Below are 14,097 nucleotides of genomic sequence, written 5' to 3'. Positions count from 1 at the left end.
ACTGAATGGCAGGCAGCAACTCAGTACTACCTAAAGTAACACTTAAGCCTTTGCAAGGGGAGGTGGGAAAAAGAGGGTCTTCCATGGCACCATTCCACTCCTGCCTTAGAAGCACAGAGATGCAAAGAACTTCAGAGCTCAGCTCAGCTCAGCTCATCCCATCCCATCAAACACCCTCAATTGACTGAGGAAAAGCTCAGTGACTTGGTCACACAGAGGCAAGATCTGAACCCAGGGCCATCTGGCCCCAAATCTGGCAGTACCTTTGACTAAGTGATCTTTATGGCAACTGTGAGATTTTGAATAATGAATCTCTGTCTCTCTGTCTCTGTCTCCCCACCCCCCCACCCTCCTCTGTCTCTGTCTCTCTCCTCTCTTCTTTCTCTATCTTCTGTCTCTCTCCCTTCCTTAGGTAGAAAAAGAAAGTTCATGTAAAGAGAGGCACAAGGCAATTCCACCCCAACAGGCTTCCTGTGGAAGAGAAGCTGAGAAGAGACTTCACAGAGGGGATCAGCTACCACCTGAAGGGACTTTCTGGCCCAACAGGCCAAGTGGATGGGCACCACTCATTTTCTGCAACCAATATGACATTACTGATTGAAAAGACAAAACCAGAGACAAACCTGGGTTTGGGCTCCATTATCCCAACACAAGGAAGGCTCTGCAGCCATTAGAGGGATCAATGCTAAGTGGTACAGAGCCTCTGTCAGCCCCAGCACTAGACAGATGGCCCGGAACCCCTGGACCTCTGTGTGTCACGGCCTCCGGCCACCACTTTCAAAGAAAATATCTATTTCATAGGAGCAAATCACAAGGCAAAGTCAGGATTCCTTTCTTTGAAGAGCCCAGGGCTCTGTGCCTCATGGGACTATCCCTCCCGCCCACCCCCACCCCCACTCCAACCTGAGCCTGGTACAAACAGTCACAGAGCCCCGTGACTAAGACGTGACCAGGTCCATGGCCCAGGAGGGCCACGGAGCTGGCTGCGGCCATCAGACATTGGGCTAGCAAAGCCTCTCATTGATCCGGTAACTAGCTGAATTCCTCCTCTAGGAACAGGGGCCACTTTCCTGACACCAGAAACTTCCAGTCAACACTGGAAGAGGCTGAAGGCCCTACCCTGAGGGATTCTCCCTTTCAAAGCCCATTCCTCCAGGGCCTCAGCTCTAAGATGCAATGCCAACGCCTGTGAGTGTGCCCTCCCCCTTCCCAGAGGAAAGCAACATCCATGAAGAAAGGCCAAGGCAAGTTTGAGGAGCCCTGTTCTCCTTTAGGGAGCACCTGGCTTCTCCTGCTCCCAATTCCTGGAGGTGCTACAAGGTATACAAAGGAAGGTGGTGCAGCTGACTTCTGGTACCACAGAGAAACTAGTGCCATCAACTGCGATCCCCTGGAGGCCCAAGCCATTTTTACCTTGAAGGCTGGTCTAGTGAGGAGCCCTTGCACAGCGTTAGTCTCTGGCCTCATTTTCCACATGAGATGACTTGCCAAGGTCACAACATAGTAAATGGTAGTCAGAATGCCAAGGCAGGTCCTTGGTTGCCAAATGCAGCATGTTTCAAGGCAGAAAAGTCAGCCTGAGGAAAACTCAAGCAGAGTAAGTGACCACTCAAGAAAGGACAGATGGGTTCCATGATGACTTAAACAAAGTGAGCGTTCTCTTCCATCATTTGTCAGGAATACACCGTTGTTTCAGCTTGTCTTACTCCCCTACCAGTACCTTTGTCCTGACAATCAAGAGGCATCTCTGGCAGAAGACCCTATCGGGTCACCCTGCCGGCACCTCCAAGTACATCTCCAAAATGTTTGCTGACTGATTCTAAGTGATGCTCAATCCACTAGGAGGTCGCAACTTTGAATCTGGTCACATGAGGTAGTTCAGGCAAAAGGCTGGTGCCTAACAAATACTCCTCCACATGAGATCAGAATCATTAGACTGGGCTAGGATTTACAGGTAAAACCACTGAAGAAAAACAACTCCCTGTTAAAAGGATGGTACCAGGCAAGCATTTCAACCTACTATTCAATATATCCCTGAGAAAAACAGATGAGAGAACCGGGCCTGGAGTCAGGAAGACCTGATTTCAAATCTGGCCTTAAACACTTGCTAGCTATGTGACCCTGGGCAAGTCACTTCACCCTGACTGCCTCCAAAACAGAACAGGAGAAGAAAAGAAGCAGACAGAAGTAAAGCCCTTTCTCTTCCATGGTCAAACCCTCCTTTGTCCTTTAAGCCAAGGTCTTAGTCCTCGGGGCTGGCTGGCTCCTCCCTTGCCTAGAGTTTCCTTTTAATTCCCATGTACATAGTCCTCACAGCCCTGAGATCTAAGAGTTCAGGGCAGTTGAAGCAGCCAGGCCAGCCTCATTTTACAGTCCAGAGAGGGGAAGGGGCTCGCCTGAGGCCTCACAGCCAATGAGTGGCAGAGCCAAAGCTCCAAGCCACATCTACCTGAGGGCCAGCAGGTCCTCAGTGCTATAGAAAAGGAATTTACATGAAGGACCTTGGGATGAAAGGGTATAGAGGCCCAATTTTACTCCAAAAACACACAGGAGGCTCAATAGGCTGGCAATCCCTCCCCCCTCCCCTTGTATAGTGTTTGGAAGGTGTCACTGAGTCACAACAACAAAATGGAAATGGGCACACCCCACCTACCAAACGGTCCGCAGAAAACATGAAGTCCCCTCTACTGGCTGTCCTAAAAGAAAGTAGCATAATTTTAGTCAAAGTGAATACTTTATGGCAAAATATTAATGTGTACATATAGTAATAATAGTAATTGCAACACCTGTTCTCTGTCTCGCCTTTTTCTTTTCTCTCTCTCTCTCTTTCACACACACACACACACACACACACACACAGAGCTAAAATCTCCTATGTGCAATGCAATGTCCAGATGTTTACCAGAAACCAGGGAAACCATTTTATTGAATAAATGGCACTGAAAAATGTTTGTCCAGCAAGCCTGGAACAATCAGGAATTAAAGTCCCCATATCTTGGTAGAAAAAGCGGCCTAAGATCAAGGGGCATCATTAAAATCTATGCAGAACACAAATTGTCAAGAAAACCATCCAAATCAAACCAGAATTGCCCCCCTCCTTCCTCCCCTCTTCCTCTTTCCTAAAAGCCTCCTCCAAGAGATAAATAAAGCCCTCCTTTCGCCCATACCTTTCAAGAGCTTTTAGCTGCAAAGCCAAGCTCCCTTTTCAAGCTAATGAGTAAGTGCCCCTTATGCCTTTCTTCAAAACCAAGCCCTCCATTTCATGAAACATTTTGTTCTTGCTCTGCTTTTCTCTCCCTGTACATCCATCCTGTCTTATCCTGCAGTGCCTACCCATGATGAAACCCAGGTTTGTGCTCCCACTGTTTAAACAGGAGCTCCATCTTGGGCAGGCCCCCAACCCCAAATGAAAGGCCATGTTATTGCTCTGAGCCAAAACTCACCTGCATTATCTGTGGCCAGAGCCCCCGCCCCTCCACCAAACTGGCTTCTCTCATAAAAACCACCAGGCTGTGACTGACTCTTGGAATCGATTTACATTCTGCATATTTATAAACTCCCATCCGTCCCATCCATAAGAGGCCCAAGCCACCCAAAAGGGCATATGTCAAGCACACAGCCAACTGCAGAAACCACCTTCAGGGAAATGCTGCACATGCATTCAAAGCCACTGCCGAATTGGGCCCTTGAAATTTATCAATGGACCTCGGAGATGCTGGACCAGGGGAAGGGGAGGACGGTATTGATCACTTCCAGGGGAAAGTCAAGGATATTTTGGAGCAAATTGGAGGAATTACAGAACCTGATAAAATCTCAGAAACCATCTCACTTAGCCCCAACCTGAACAAGAATCCCCTTTATAAGATACCCAACAAGTGTCATGTATTAATGCGGCCGTTAAAAAAAAAAACAAGAAAAGAAAGTGTGTTGCATTTAATAGGTATACACACACACACACATACACACACAAAAAGCTCCTGTATTTTTTTCTCTATTATAGCCCTCTTCTGAAGCCTCATAATAGTGTGGAGGTGAGCCTGGCTTTTCAGAATCGAAGCCTGTGGATGCCAAGCTCTGGCAGGTCTGACAGGTTGGATATAAAGGGGCTGGCTTGTCACTAGCAGATGCTGGGTCACCAAAGGGAGCCTCTTCCAGGCTACAGTAAACCTGATTGGGGGGGGGGGGGCACCTTCATCAGGAAGGGTATCCACAACACAAGTACTAAAGAGACAATTTCTTATTTCATAGTTTTTGAGGGAGACACAACATAAGCAGCAAAATTTCTCACTAATTTCTGAATCACACTGAGTAAAACTATTTAGGTAAGTCCTCTCCAGTATCAACTAGGAGAGAACAATCAGTAGCTAAGAATATAGGCCATATATGCATAATCAAACTACAGTCTCTCACCCGAGAGGGCTCAGCTCCCACATTTGAGCGTGTACACACACACACACACACACACACACACACAGAGTCCCTGAATCAGGGCCCATGTTAAGTACTTTCAGTGGCCACACAAACTCTTGCAGCCTTTCATTTCTATAATCTAGTTCTACAGTATTCCTGCTAAGGAAGGGAAAGTGCGGTGAAATACAAATTTAATGTGTGTGCCCACCCCTCCATTTGCTGGGGCCTGGACTAGTTTTTATGGAAGAATTCTCACAAACATACCCCTGCCTAGACAATGGAGAGTCTTAAAAAAAAAAATTTCCTTAAAGAAACACAGAATGCATATTCTGTGACCATAATCCTTGAACCATCTATTTCAATATTCGTCTCTCCCTTAGTTCAACACCCCTCACTCTGCCAAGTGACCAAAAACTCACAAATCTTTTTTTTTTTGAAACTGAAAATTAAATGCAAGGCCTTTTCCCCTTCCTTCACTGGGAAGTAGCAGCTTCCTTTTTCTTCCCGTCCTCCAAATAATAACAACCCATTCCCTACTCCCCTACACACACACACACACACACACACACACACACACACACACACACACACACACGCATGCAGGCACTCACTCATGCAGGCACACACACACACAGGAGCACAGTGCCCATGGCTCAGGACAGTCTTGCTGTATTTCTGTCCCTGATAGGCCTTCCAAACAAGCATATTTGCACTGTGGCAAGTCGACATTACTTCAAATAATCACTAGTAATTCAAGTAATTACTATCCTATCCCCTGCTGCTCTTCAGACTTCAAATCTATGCTCTTCACTTTCAATCGATTGGGAAATTAACATATAGCTAGGATACAAGGTGATTACAGTTTTTAAAAGCCACAGTAATGGCCAATGTCTGTATTAAAATCCATACTATTGCTGTTCCCGGTCCAAACTTCATAAACACACAGATCAATCAACAAGTATTTATTTTACATCTGCCGTGGGGCTCTTGGCAGGGACGCTGACCTCTCAGAAGACGGGGTCAGTCGATTCTGCTCAGCCAGGTCCCCCGGAGGCACAAAGACCAAGGGACAGACACAGACTCAGGTGCCACAGTCAGCCTCTGTCATCTCAAGACCAAGTGGGGAGAGGTCAATCATCAGAAGATAGGGCAATGGGTGAGGAATTCTTTGACCAGGGCAATACATGAAACCATTGACAAAGACACCAAGAGCCCGCTCTGTGTGGCCTGTGCAGATGAAATCCCGGGGCTGCCGACTTCAAACAGTCATTCCTCACTAGCCTATCCCCTGCTGCTTTCCAGATCAGCTCCGTTTCAGTTTAAATCAATTTCGGAATTCAAATAGAGATAGAAGACAATAAGTTGATTACATTTTTTTTAAATCCACAGTCACCTTCAGTGCTTACATTTACATTTATAGCAGTGTTGCTAAGGCTGCCATTCTGTTAAAGCGAGTGGAGCCACACATTTGTCTGACTGATCAATCAACAAATGTTTACCTTCTATTTGCCCAGTTCTGAGCTTGGCTGTGGTATGGATCTGCTGTTAATGGAGATGCTTTTATGAAAACTAACCCTAGGCCTCATTAGCCACAGAACCTTGGAGGAAAAGCTTAACTCAATTCCTTTTTGCCTTGGAAGCACTAAACTGCATTTCTCCTACTGGGAATGAAGCTTGGAAAAGACATTTCAATCATCTTCTGTTTGAAAGGCAACCCAGCGAACATCCAGTGCAAAGCCAGATATACACACCCAGAATGCTCAAAACCATTTCAATATTGCCTAATATTTAAACAGACAAGAACATCCAGACACTCATAATTCAGAGCATGGAAATCAAATTAAACTTTAAGCCGAGTGCCCTTTCAATTGCACATCCTGATTGATGAAGGCACAGCGGCCACACTGAAAATGCTCCGTTTGCCTCTAATTCCTGGAGCCCCACATGCCAGCATCAGTGGAATGGCAAAAGCAGCCATTTGGCGATGCAGGCACATCGCATTTCTTTTAACGCTGAGCCGATGTCAGGGTTGGGGCTCCCCTGCTTGGTAAACTGGCCTCTCCCCTTCTCAAAAGGAAGCCTGTCCAAACATTCGAAACTCTCTTAAGATCCTTGTAGCTGGGGGGGCTTTTGGATAAAATAGATCAATAGACCTAAAATAGACCTTAAAAGAAATCCAGAGCGCTAAAATGTAGAACGACTAAGATACTGAAATGCCAGAGCAAATAAGAACAACACCCCTTCAAAGGCATTTACTCAAACTCCACATGGTAGATTTTTACGAGACTCCATATTTTACCTGTTGGGGTTTTTTTTAATGAATTGATATTTTCAAGTTTTGTTCTGGAAGTGTGTCCCCTTGACCTTGAAAATAATATGAAATTACTTCATTGACATAACGGGGATCATATTTCTGGCCTTCTCAGAGGGTGGGGGAGGGGGTGAAGAGAGAGAGAGAATTTGGAACTGCAAATAAAAATAATAAAACATGTTTAAAAAGAAAATAATATGAAAAAGTTGAGAAAAACTTTTTTTTATAGAACAAACCATTTTTCTCTGCTAAGTTACAACTAGGCAGGTACTACTTTTGGGTCCCAATCTTAAGGACTCCCACCCAGGGGGCCCCCTATTGGTTTGGAAGGTGAAAGAAAACTACAATAACCAAAAATTATTGATGCTCAGAGTGTGCACAGAAAATCCCATTTAGCAAAACAGCGGTCTGTTTCTGCTCCCGTGTGGACTGGTGTCTCCAGAGATAACACGCTTGAATATATGGATTTGCATGTGAAATGAGGGCTCTGAGCCCTTCAGTACTAATCCAGAAAAGGGACAAGAGAATTATTGGAGACCAGTGTTTCAGGGAGAGCTCCCCACTCCGTAAAAGGAGGTGGCCCCGGCGCTAGACAACCCCAAAGGTGCCTCTGTATTCTAGTCTGGACATCAAATGGCCCACTGTATAGTTGATGTGCCTCATTTTACAAATTGCAATAGGACTGGAGCAGAGCAAATGTCACCATTTTCCAAAAAGATCCTAGAATAGCTGAGTCTGAACTCTCAGCCAGTGAGCCCAGATTCTGTTTCTGGCAAAATTCTAGAATATGTTGCTAAAGGAATGGTGGCGAGATAAGCAGAAGATCTCTGGATCCATAACCATGACAAAGCAGCAGCTTAGCTTCATCAAAGACTGGTTATGACAAACTGGCAGATGATCTAAGTGCTATAGACGTATTTTTCCGAGATTTCAGCAAAGCATTTGATACAGTATTTCATGTGATTCTTGTGGAAAAGATGGAGAGATGTGGATGAGAAAAGAACCCAATTAGATCTATTCAGAGACATAGTTATTAATGATCCAATGTCATCTTAGAAGGGGGGTCTCCAGTGGGGGTCACCTTGGGAATCTCTGCTTGGCCCTGGGCTGACATTTCTATCAGTGACTTGGATAAAGCCTGAGAGAGCAACCTTAAATATCTGCAGATAACACAAAGCTGAACACACTGCACAACCTGGTCAGAAGGCCAAAAAGACTCTGACACACTTGAATATCAGGAAGAATCAAATAAGCTGAATTGTAATAGGGATAAGAGCAGAGTCTAACACTTGGCTTCCAAAGAAAAATCAGCTTCTCCAGTCTGAGAAAGGAAAGGCCTGGTTAGACAGCAGGCCATTTGAAAAAGATCAAAAGGTTTTAGTGGACTGCAAGCTCAATGAGAGTCAGATGTGTGATGTGGCAGCCAACAAAGGTAATAGGATCTTAAGCTAGATTGAAGGAGTACTTATTAAGTACCTACTGTGTACCAGACGCTGTTCTGGGCTCTGGAGGTACAAATACAATGAATGAACAATTCCTACTCCAAAGGAGCTTATAATAAGGACACAGGTAAGTATAAGAAGAAGAAATACAAAGAAATACCTAGCGAACAACCAGACCACTTGGAAGAGCGGGCACTATCAGTAGGAAATAATAAGAAAGGTGTTGCTTGAGCTTACACTTTGAAATGGTAGAACAAAAAAATCTGGAGTCAGGATATCCGGAGTTCAAATCCTGCCACAGGGCAGCTAGGTGGCGCAGTGGATAAAGCACCGGCCCTGGATTCAGGAGTACCTGAGTTCAAGTCTGGCCTCAGACACTTGACACTTACTAGCTGTGTGACTCTGGGCAAGTCACTTAACCCCAATTTCCTCACCGAGAGAGAGAGAGAGAGAGAGAGAGAGAGAGAGAGAGAGAGAGAGAGAGAGAGAGAGAGAGAGAAGGGTTTGGGGAGAAAGAGAACAGGCTCTGTTGGGAACATTCTAAGTTTGAGATGCCTCTAGGACCTCCAGTTGGAAATGCTCAATAGGCATGTTAATGGGTAACTGCTGCTGCTGTTGTTTAGCCTTCATTTTCAAGGGCAGGGAGGTGATGGCATATCTTGCAGTGAATTGGATTGAAGTGAGGCAGGGCTGTGCAAGGTCACCAACCTCACTCTCTCCTCCAGAGCCATCTGGGTCCAGTGGCAAGATGTACATCAGAATCACTGGAGATGGCCTAGATGTTTGAGGCAATCGGGGTTAAATGACTTGGCCAGGTTCACACTTGGAGCAGCTAGCTGGCACAATGGATAGAATGATGGCCCTGAAGTTGGAAGGACCTGAGTTCAAATCTCACCTCAGCCACTTACTAGCTGTTTGCAACTGACTGTTGGCAAAACAGATTTGGAGGTAGAAGAGACCTAAGAGACCAGCCAATCTGGCCTGCTCATTTTACCCAGGAGGAAACTAAGGCCCAGAGAGAACAAACTTGTACAAGGTCATATAGTAGAGGCAAGATTTTTCTTTCCTTTTTTAAAAATCTTTTTTTTTTAATTTTTTCAATCTTAATAGTATTTTATTTTTTTCCAGTTACATGTAAAGATAGTTTTCAACATTTGTTTTGTTTGGTTTTGGTTTTTTGTGGGGCAATGAGGGTTGGGTGACTTGCCCAGGGTCACACAGCTAGTAAGTGTCAAGTGTCTGAGGCCGGATTTGAACTCAGGTACTCCTGACTCCAGGGCCTGTGCTTTATCCACTGTGCCACCTAGCCGCCCCCCTCAACATTTGTTTTTAATAACATTTTGAGTTCCAAATTTTTCTCCCACCCTCCCTTCCCTCTCCCCTCCCCAAGACAGAAAGAAATCTGATATAAGTTATATATGAACAATCACATTAAACATATTTCCATATTAGTCATGTTGTGAAAGATGAATCAGAACAAAAGGGGAAAACCTCAAGAAAGAAAAAAAGTAGAAACAGTATGGTACAATCTGCATTCAGATTCCAGTTTTTTTTCTAGACGTGGAGAGCATTTTCCATCATGAGTCCTTTAGAATTGTCTTGGATCATTGTGTTGCTGAGAAGAAACAAGTCTATCACAGTGGATCATCATGCAATGTTGCTATTACTGTGTACAATGTTCTCCTGGTTCTGCTCACTTCACTTTGCATCATTTCATGTAACTCCAGGTTTTTCTGAAATCTGCCTGCTCATCATTTCTTATAACATTACATTCATATACCACAACTTGTTCAGCCATTCCCCAGTTGATGAGCTTCCCCTCAATTTCTAATTCTTTGCCACCACAGAAAGAGCTGCTATAAATATTTTTGTACATGTGGGTCCTTTCCCCTTTTTTATGACCTCTTTGGGATACAGATCTAGTAGTGGTATTACTGGGTCAAAAGGTATGGGGGGCAGCTAGATGGCTCAGTGGATAAAGCACCAGCCCTGGATTCAGGAGTACCTGAGTTCAAATCTGGCCTCAGACACTTGACACTTACTAGCTGTGTGACCCTGGGCAAGTCACTTAACCCCAACTGCCTCACTAAAAACAAAAACAGGGGGCAGCTAGTTGGTGCAGCGGATAGAACACTGGCCCTGGAGTCAGGAGTACCTGAGTTCAAATCTGGCCTCAGACACTTAACACTTACTAGCTGTGTGACCCTGGGCAAGTCACTTAACCCCAATTGCCCAGCAAAAAAAAAAAAAAAAAAAGCCAAAGTGTCTTCAGCCTGAAAAAATCAAAGGTTGAGAAGCAACATGACTGACATCTATAAAATCGTGAGGTTTGTTCACCACCATATTTTAAAATGCCTGCATGAGGGGGGCCCGGTGTGAATTCTGAGTGAAGTAAGATCACAGGCTTATAAATTTAGAGCTTGTAGGAATTAGAGAGACCATTGGCTCTATGCCCTCCTTTCACAGTAGGTATCAGAGGCAGGCAATAACCCCCTACCCTAGCCAGCAGAGTTGACGGTCCCCATGAGTAATGATAATAGCCATAGGGACTGGACATCTTAAAGGAAACTTGCAGGTGATGATGCAGGTTAGCACCTTCTCCACAACTTAAGAGTCAAGTGACAGACTTATGGATGAGAAGCAAGACTTGAACCCAAGTCTTCCTGGCCAAGGCTAGCTCTCTCTACATTATGTCATGCTGCCTCTCATACTAATTACATTAATCATAATAAGCAATTCAAGTGTTTCATATTTCATAAAGCACTATAGCTGTCTCATTTGATCTTTGCAACACATCTGTAAATGACATATGACATATATTCTTATCCTCATTTTAGAAATGACGAATAGGCTGAGAGAGGTGATTTGCCTGGTATCACACAGCTAGTAATATTCATTGGGATTTGAACCCAGGTCTTTCTTGACTCAGGATCAGGTGACTTGTCCAGGGTTACACTACTAGTAAGTGTCTGAGACCAAATTTGAACTCAGGAAGACGAGTCTTCCTTACTGGTACTCTATCCACTGTGCTACGTTGCTGCCCTGAGTTCAAATGTCAACTCAGACACTTACTAGCTGTGCGCCCTTGGGCAAGTCACTTAACCCCAACTGTCTTTAAAAAAATCTCCAGTTGTCCTGATATGTATCTTGCCTCCAGATGGCTCTGGAGGGGGGTGAGTTGGATGACCTAGCACAGCCCTCCCTCACTTAAATCCAGTTCACTGCAAGTCCTGACATCTCCCCAATGTCATGGTCCTCTTTGAGAACAAAGGACAAACTAACAATGACAACAATGACTCTTGACTCCAAGTCTGGTGCTTTTGCCACTATTCCCCCTAAATAAAGTACCATCTGACACTGGGTGGCTAGTAAACCCAAGGCAGCCATTCTGCTCAAAGGTGGCTCTTAGAAGCAATATCAATGAGTCTAAAAAGGGTTTTGGGGGAAGCTAAGAATGTGGCCAAGGTAGATTTGTTTTGCTAGAGAAGCCCGGCAAAGGGGGAAGCAAGGCGGGGAATCCTTGGGAAGATATTGTGATGTAAACAAAGAAAATAGCATCAAAGAGCATTTCAAAAGAAGGGGAGGAGGACTAAGAATGGCAGGGTCATAAATTTGCTTCCCAGAGAAGGTGGGATAGTCTAATTATCATTACAAGGTGGATTTCGGGGGCCCAGCCCTCCTCTAGATCGTGGGCCCCAGGAAGTCAGTTGATTACCAAGCACTTATTAGGCAAAAACATGGTCCCTGCCCTCAGGGAGCTTGGATCCCAGAGGGAGACGTGCAGACAGAGAAATGGCCGGACTGGAGCCTAGGAGATGCAAGATAACCTCCCGGATAAGCCCTCCTATCTCTCTCCCAAAGTTTATCAGTAGGTTCTACTCTCTTTCTACTTTCCCTTCAAAGTAAGTAAAAAAAGAAATCTGCAGAGGGAGAAATGGCCCTCTGCTAGAGTTCATTCCTTCGACCAATATTTATTGAGTTGTCTCTTGTGGTCACCTTAGTGTGGTCTGGGCTATATTCCCTACCTTCACGGAGATGACAAAGCAGGAAGGCATGGGCAAAAGGCATGGGGTCATAGACTCACAGCTAGAAGGGGCCTCAGAGGCTAGCGGCTACTCCAACACCCTCACCTGACAGTGAAGGAAATGAGGGCCAAGGGACTTGTGGGACCATAACCCAACTCCCTCGAGTCCTCCACCAATGTCCCAGGAAGGGCAGTAAAATCAAGAGACACTTGTGGAGCACAATTTCCCATTAGTCTTCACAGGGACAAACTTCTGAGCACAGCCTTGAGTGATCTGAGAAGTGGGGGAGGAAGGAGGAAAGAGTCTGGCTTCAGCAGGCCCCGTGGGAACATCCTAATGATCTTGTTCTACCTAGGGACACGACTGGCACACGTGGTGAATGCAAGCAGTGCAACCAAGGCATGTTCTGTGCCAGGGCCAAATGAAGCATTAGTGATTCCTCTCAGGTGGAAGCTGATCTGCAAATCATATCTAGGCAATGAAGAGGACATATTAAGCTATGGCAAGCAGAAATGTTCCTTTGTGGAAACTGATTAAAGAATGATGAAATCAAGGCCTGAAGAGAGTGAATTAAATCAAATTGATTTCAATCAAGTCTGCCCAGACAATATATCTACACTAGACTGTATTTCCAAAACCTGTATGACATCAAAGAGATCCCAGTGATAGTACAAGCTAGGCAAGAATCCCTTCAAGGTCCAACTTGGTGCCTGGGCTTAAGATTCTGAACAATGGACACTGGACAAGAGGAGAACTCAGTGGCTTGGGAGCTGGCGGAAGGGCTGCTCCCAAAAAGTCATCATCAGTGGATCCACACTCCAGGAATCTATTGCCTGGCCCTGTATCGTTTAACAAAGGATCAAAGCCTTCCGTCAATGACTCTGATAAAGGCCTAGGGGGCACCCTGATCAAGTTCACAGATGACAAGAGAGCTGGAAGTGAAGGTTAACTCCCACACAGGAAGCCAAAGTCGGGCTTCTTAACAACCTTGGGCCCTGATCCAAATCAGATAGTAATACATTTATCCCTATTAAATTTCAGGTCTTCCATTTGAGTTCTTTTTTAATTAATTTTTATTTTTGTGAAGATCCATCTTCTTTAAGAAAGCAAGAAAAACCAAGCACCTGCTAAAACATTACATTTCAGTTTTTTAACAATCTCTTCTCTTCCTCCCTCCTCCTCTTCTCAGATCATTCAAGGCTGCACCCTGTGAAGACTAATGGGAAAATTCTGTTCTGTCACAAGAACAAGATAGGTAAGGACCGGCTGGACAGCAATTCATGTGAAAAAGTTCTATGAGTTTTAGCAGACCACAAACACCACATGAATGCTATATGGCTGCCAACAAAGTCAATGTCAGCCTAGTGGCAAGGAGTAAGGGTAGGGAGGCCATGTCCCCGCTGTACTCTGCCCTTACTCCCAAAAGCTGTCCAAAAGTGGATAGGGTTGACTTGGGAGACAGTGGGTTCTTCCTCCCAGAGAGCAAAGACTGGATGGCCACTTACATACATTCTAGAGGGGCTGCTTATTCAGGTACTAAACCCTGACATCCCGTGACTGTTATACCTCTTTCCGAAGGATGACACAACAACCGAGGTGAAAGGGGGGGCCTGCAACATAAAGCCCAAAAGCCTGGGTTCCTGTCCTGCCTGCTTCCACCCACCACTCCCATGTGTTTCCATCTCCAGCATGGGGAGGAGACGCCTTGCTGGCAGGGCTGCCACGAGGAGAGCCTCGGGAAACTGCAAAGCTCTAACTAATAATTGCTCCCATTTATAATCATTACCTCCAGCAGCAAGGTTGTTGGAACAATCAAATGAGATAATGGATGTTAAGCACCCCGTACACTGGCAAGAAGCAGTGAGACAAGTGAGCTGTTATTGTTTCAGTAAGTCATGGGGCAGGAAAA

At 45.2% G+C, this 14,097-nt stretch overlaps 2 protein-coding genes across 2 annotated transcripts in view; one reads left to right on the top strand and one right to left on the bottom strand.

The window, feature by feature from the left end:
* Positions 1-876, top strand: part of ZDHHC15 (zinc finger DHHC-type palmitoyltransferase 15) — an 88,975-nt gene extending 88,099 nt beyond the window's left edge. The window contains exon 11 of the mRNA XM_043973808.1: positions 413-876. Within this exon, the coding sequence (XP_043829743.1) occupies positions 413-435 (23 nt within the window). The 3' untranslated portion in view covers positions 436-876. The remainder of the gene's footprint in view (positions 1-412) is intronic.
* The window catches only part of UPRT (uracil phosphoribosyltransferase homolog), a 33,779-nt gene that overhangs the window by 8,018 nt on the left and 11,664 nt on the right, over positions 1-14,097 (bottom strand). Inside the window, exon 2 of the mRNA XM_043973810.1 lies at positions 2,654-2,696. Coding sequence (XP_043829745.1) covers positions 2,654-2,696 — 43 coding nt within the window. The remainder of the gene's footprint in view (positions 1-2,653; positions 2,697-14,097) is intronic.

Source organism: Dromiciops gliroides, chromosome X, assembly GCF_019393635.1.
Source record: "Dromiciops gliroides isolate mDroGli1 chromosome X, mDroGli1.pri, whole genome shotgun sequence".
NCBI classification, from domain to species: domain Eukaryota; kingdom Metazoa; phylum Chordata; class Mammalia; order Microbiotheria; family Microbiotheriidae; genus Dromiciops; species Dromiciops gliroides.
This window is presented reverse-complemented; position numbering and strand designations above follow the sequence as displayed.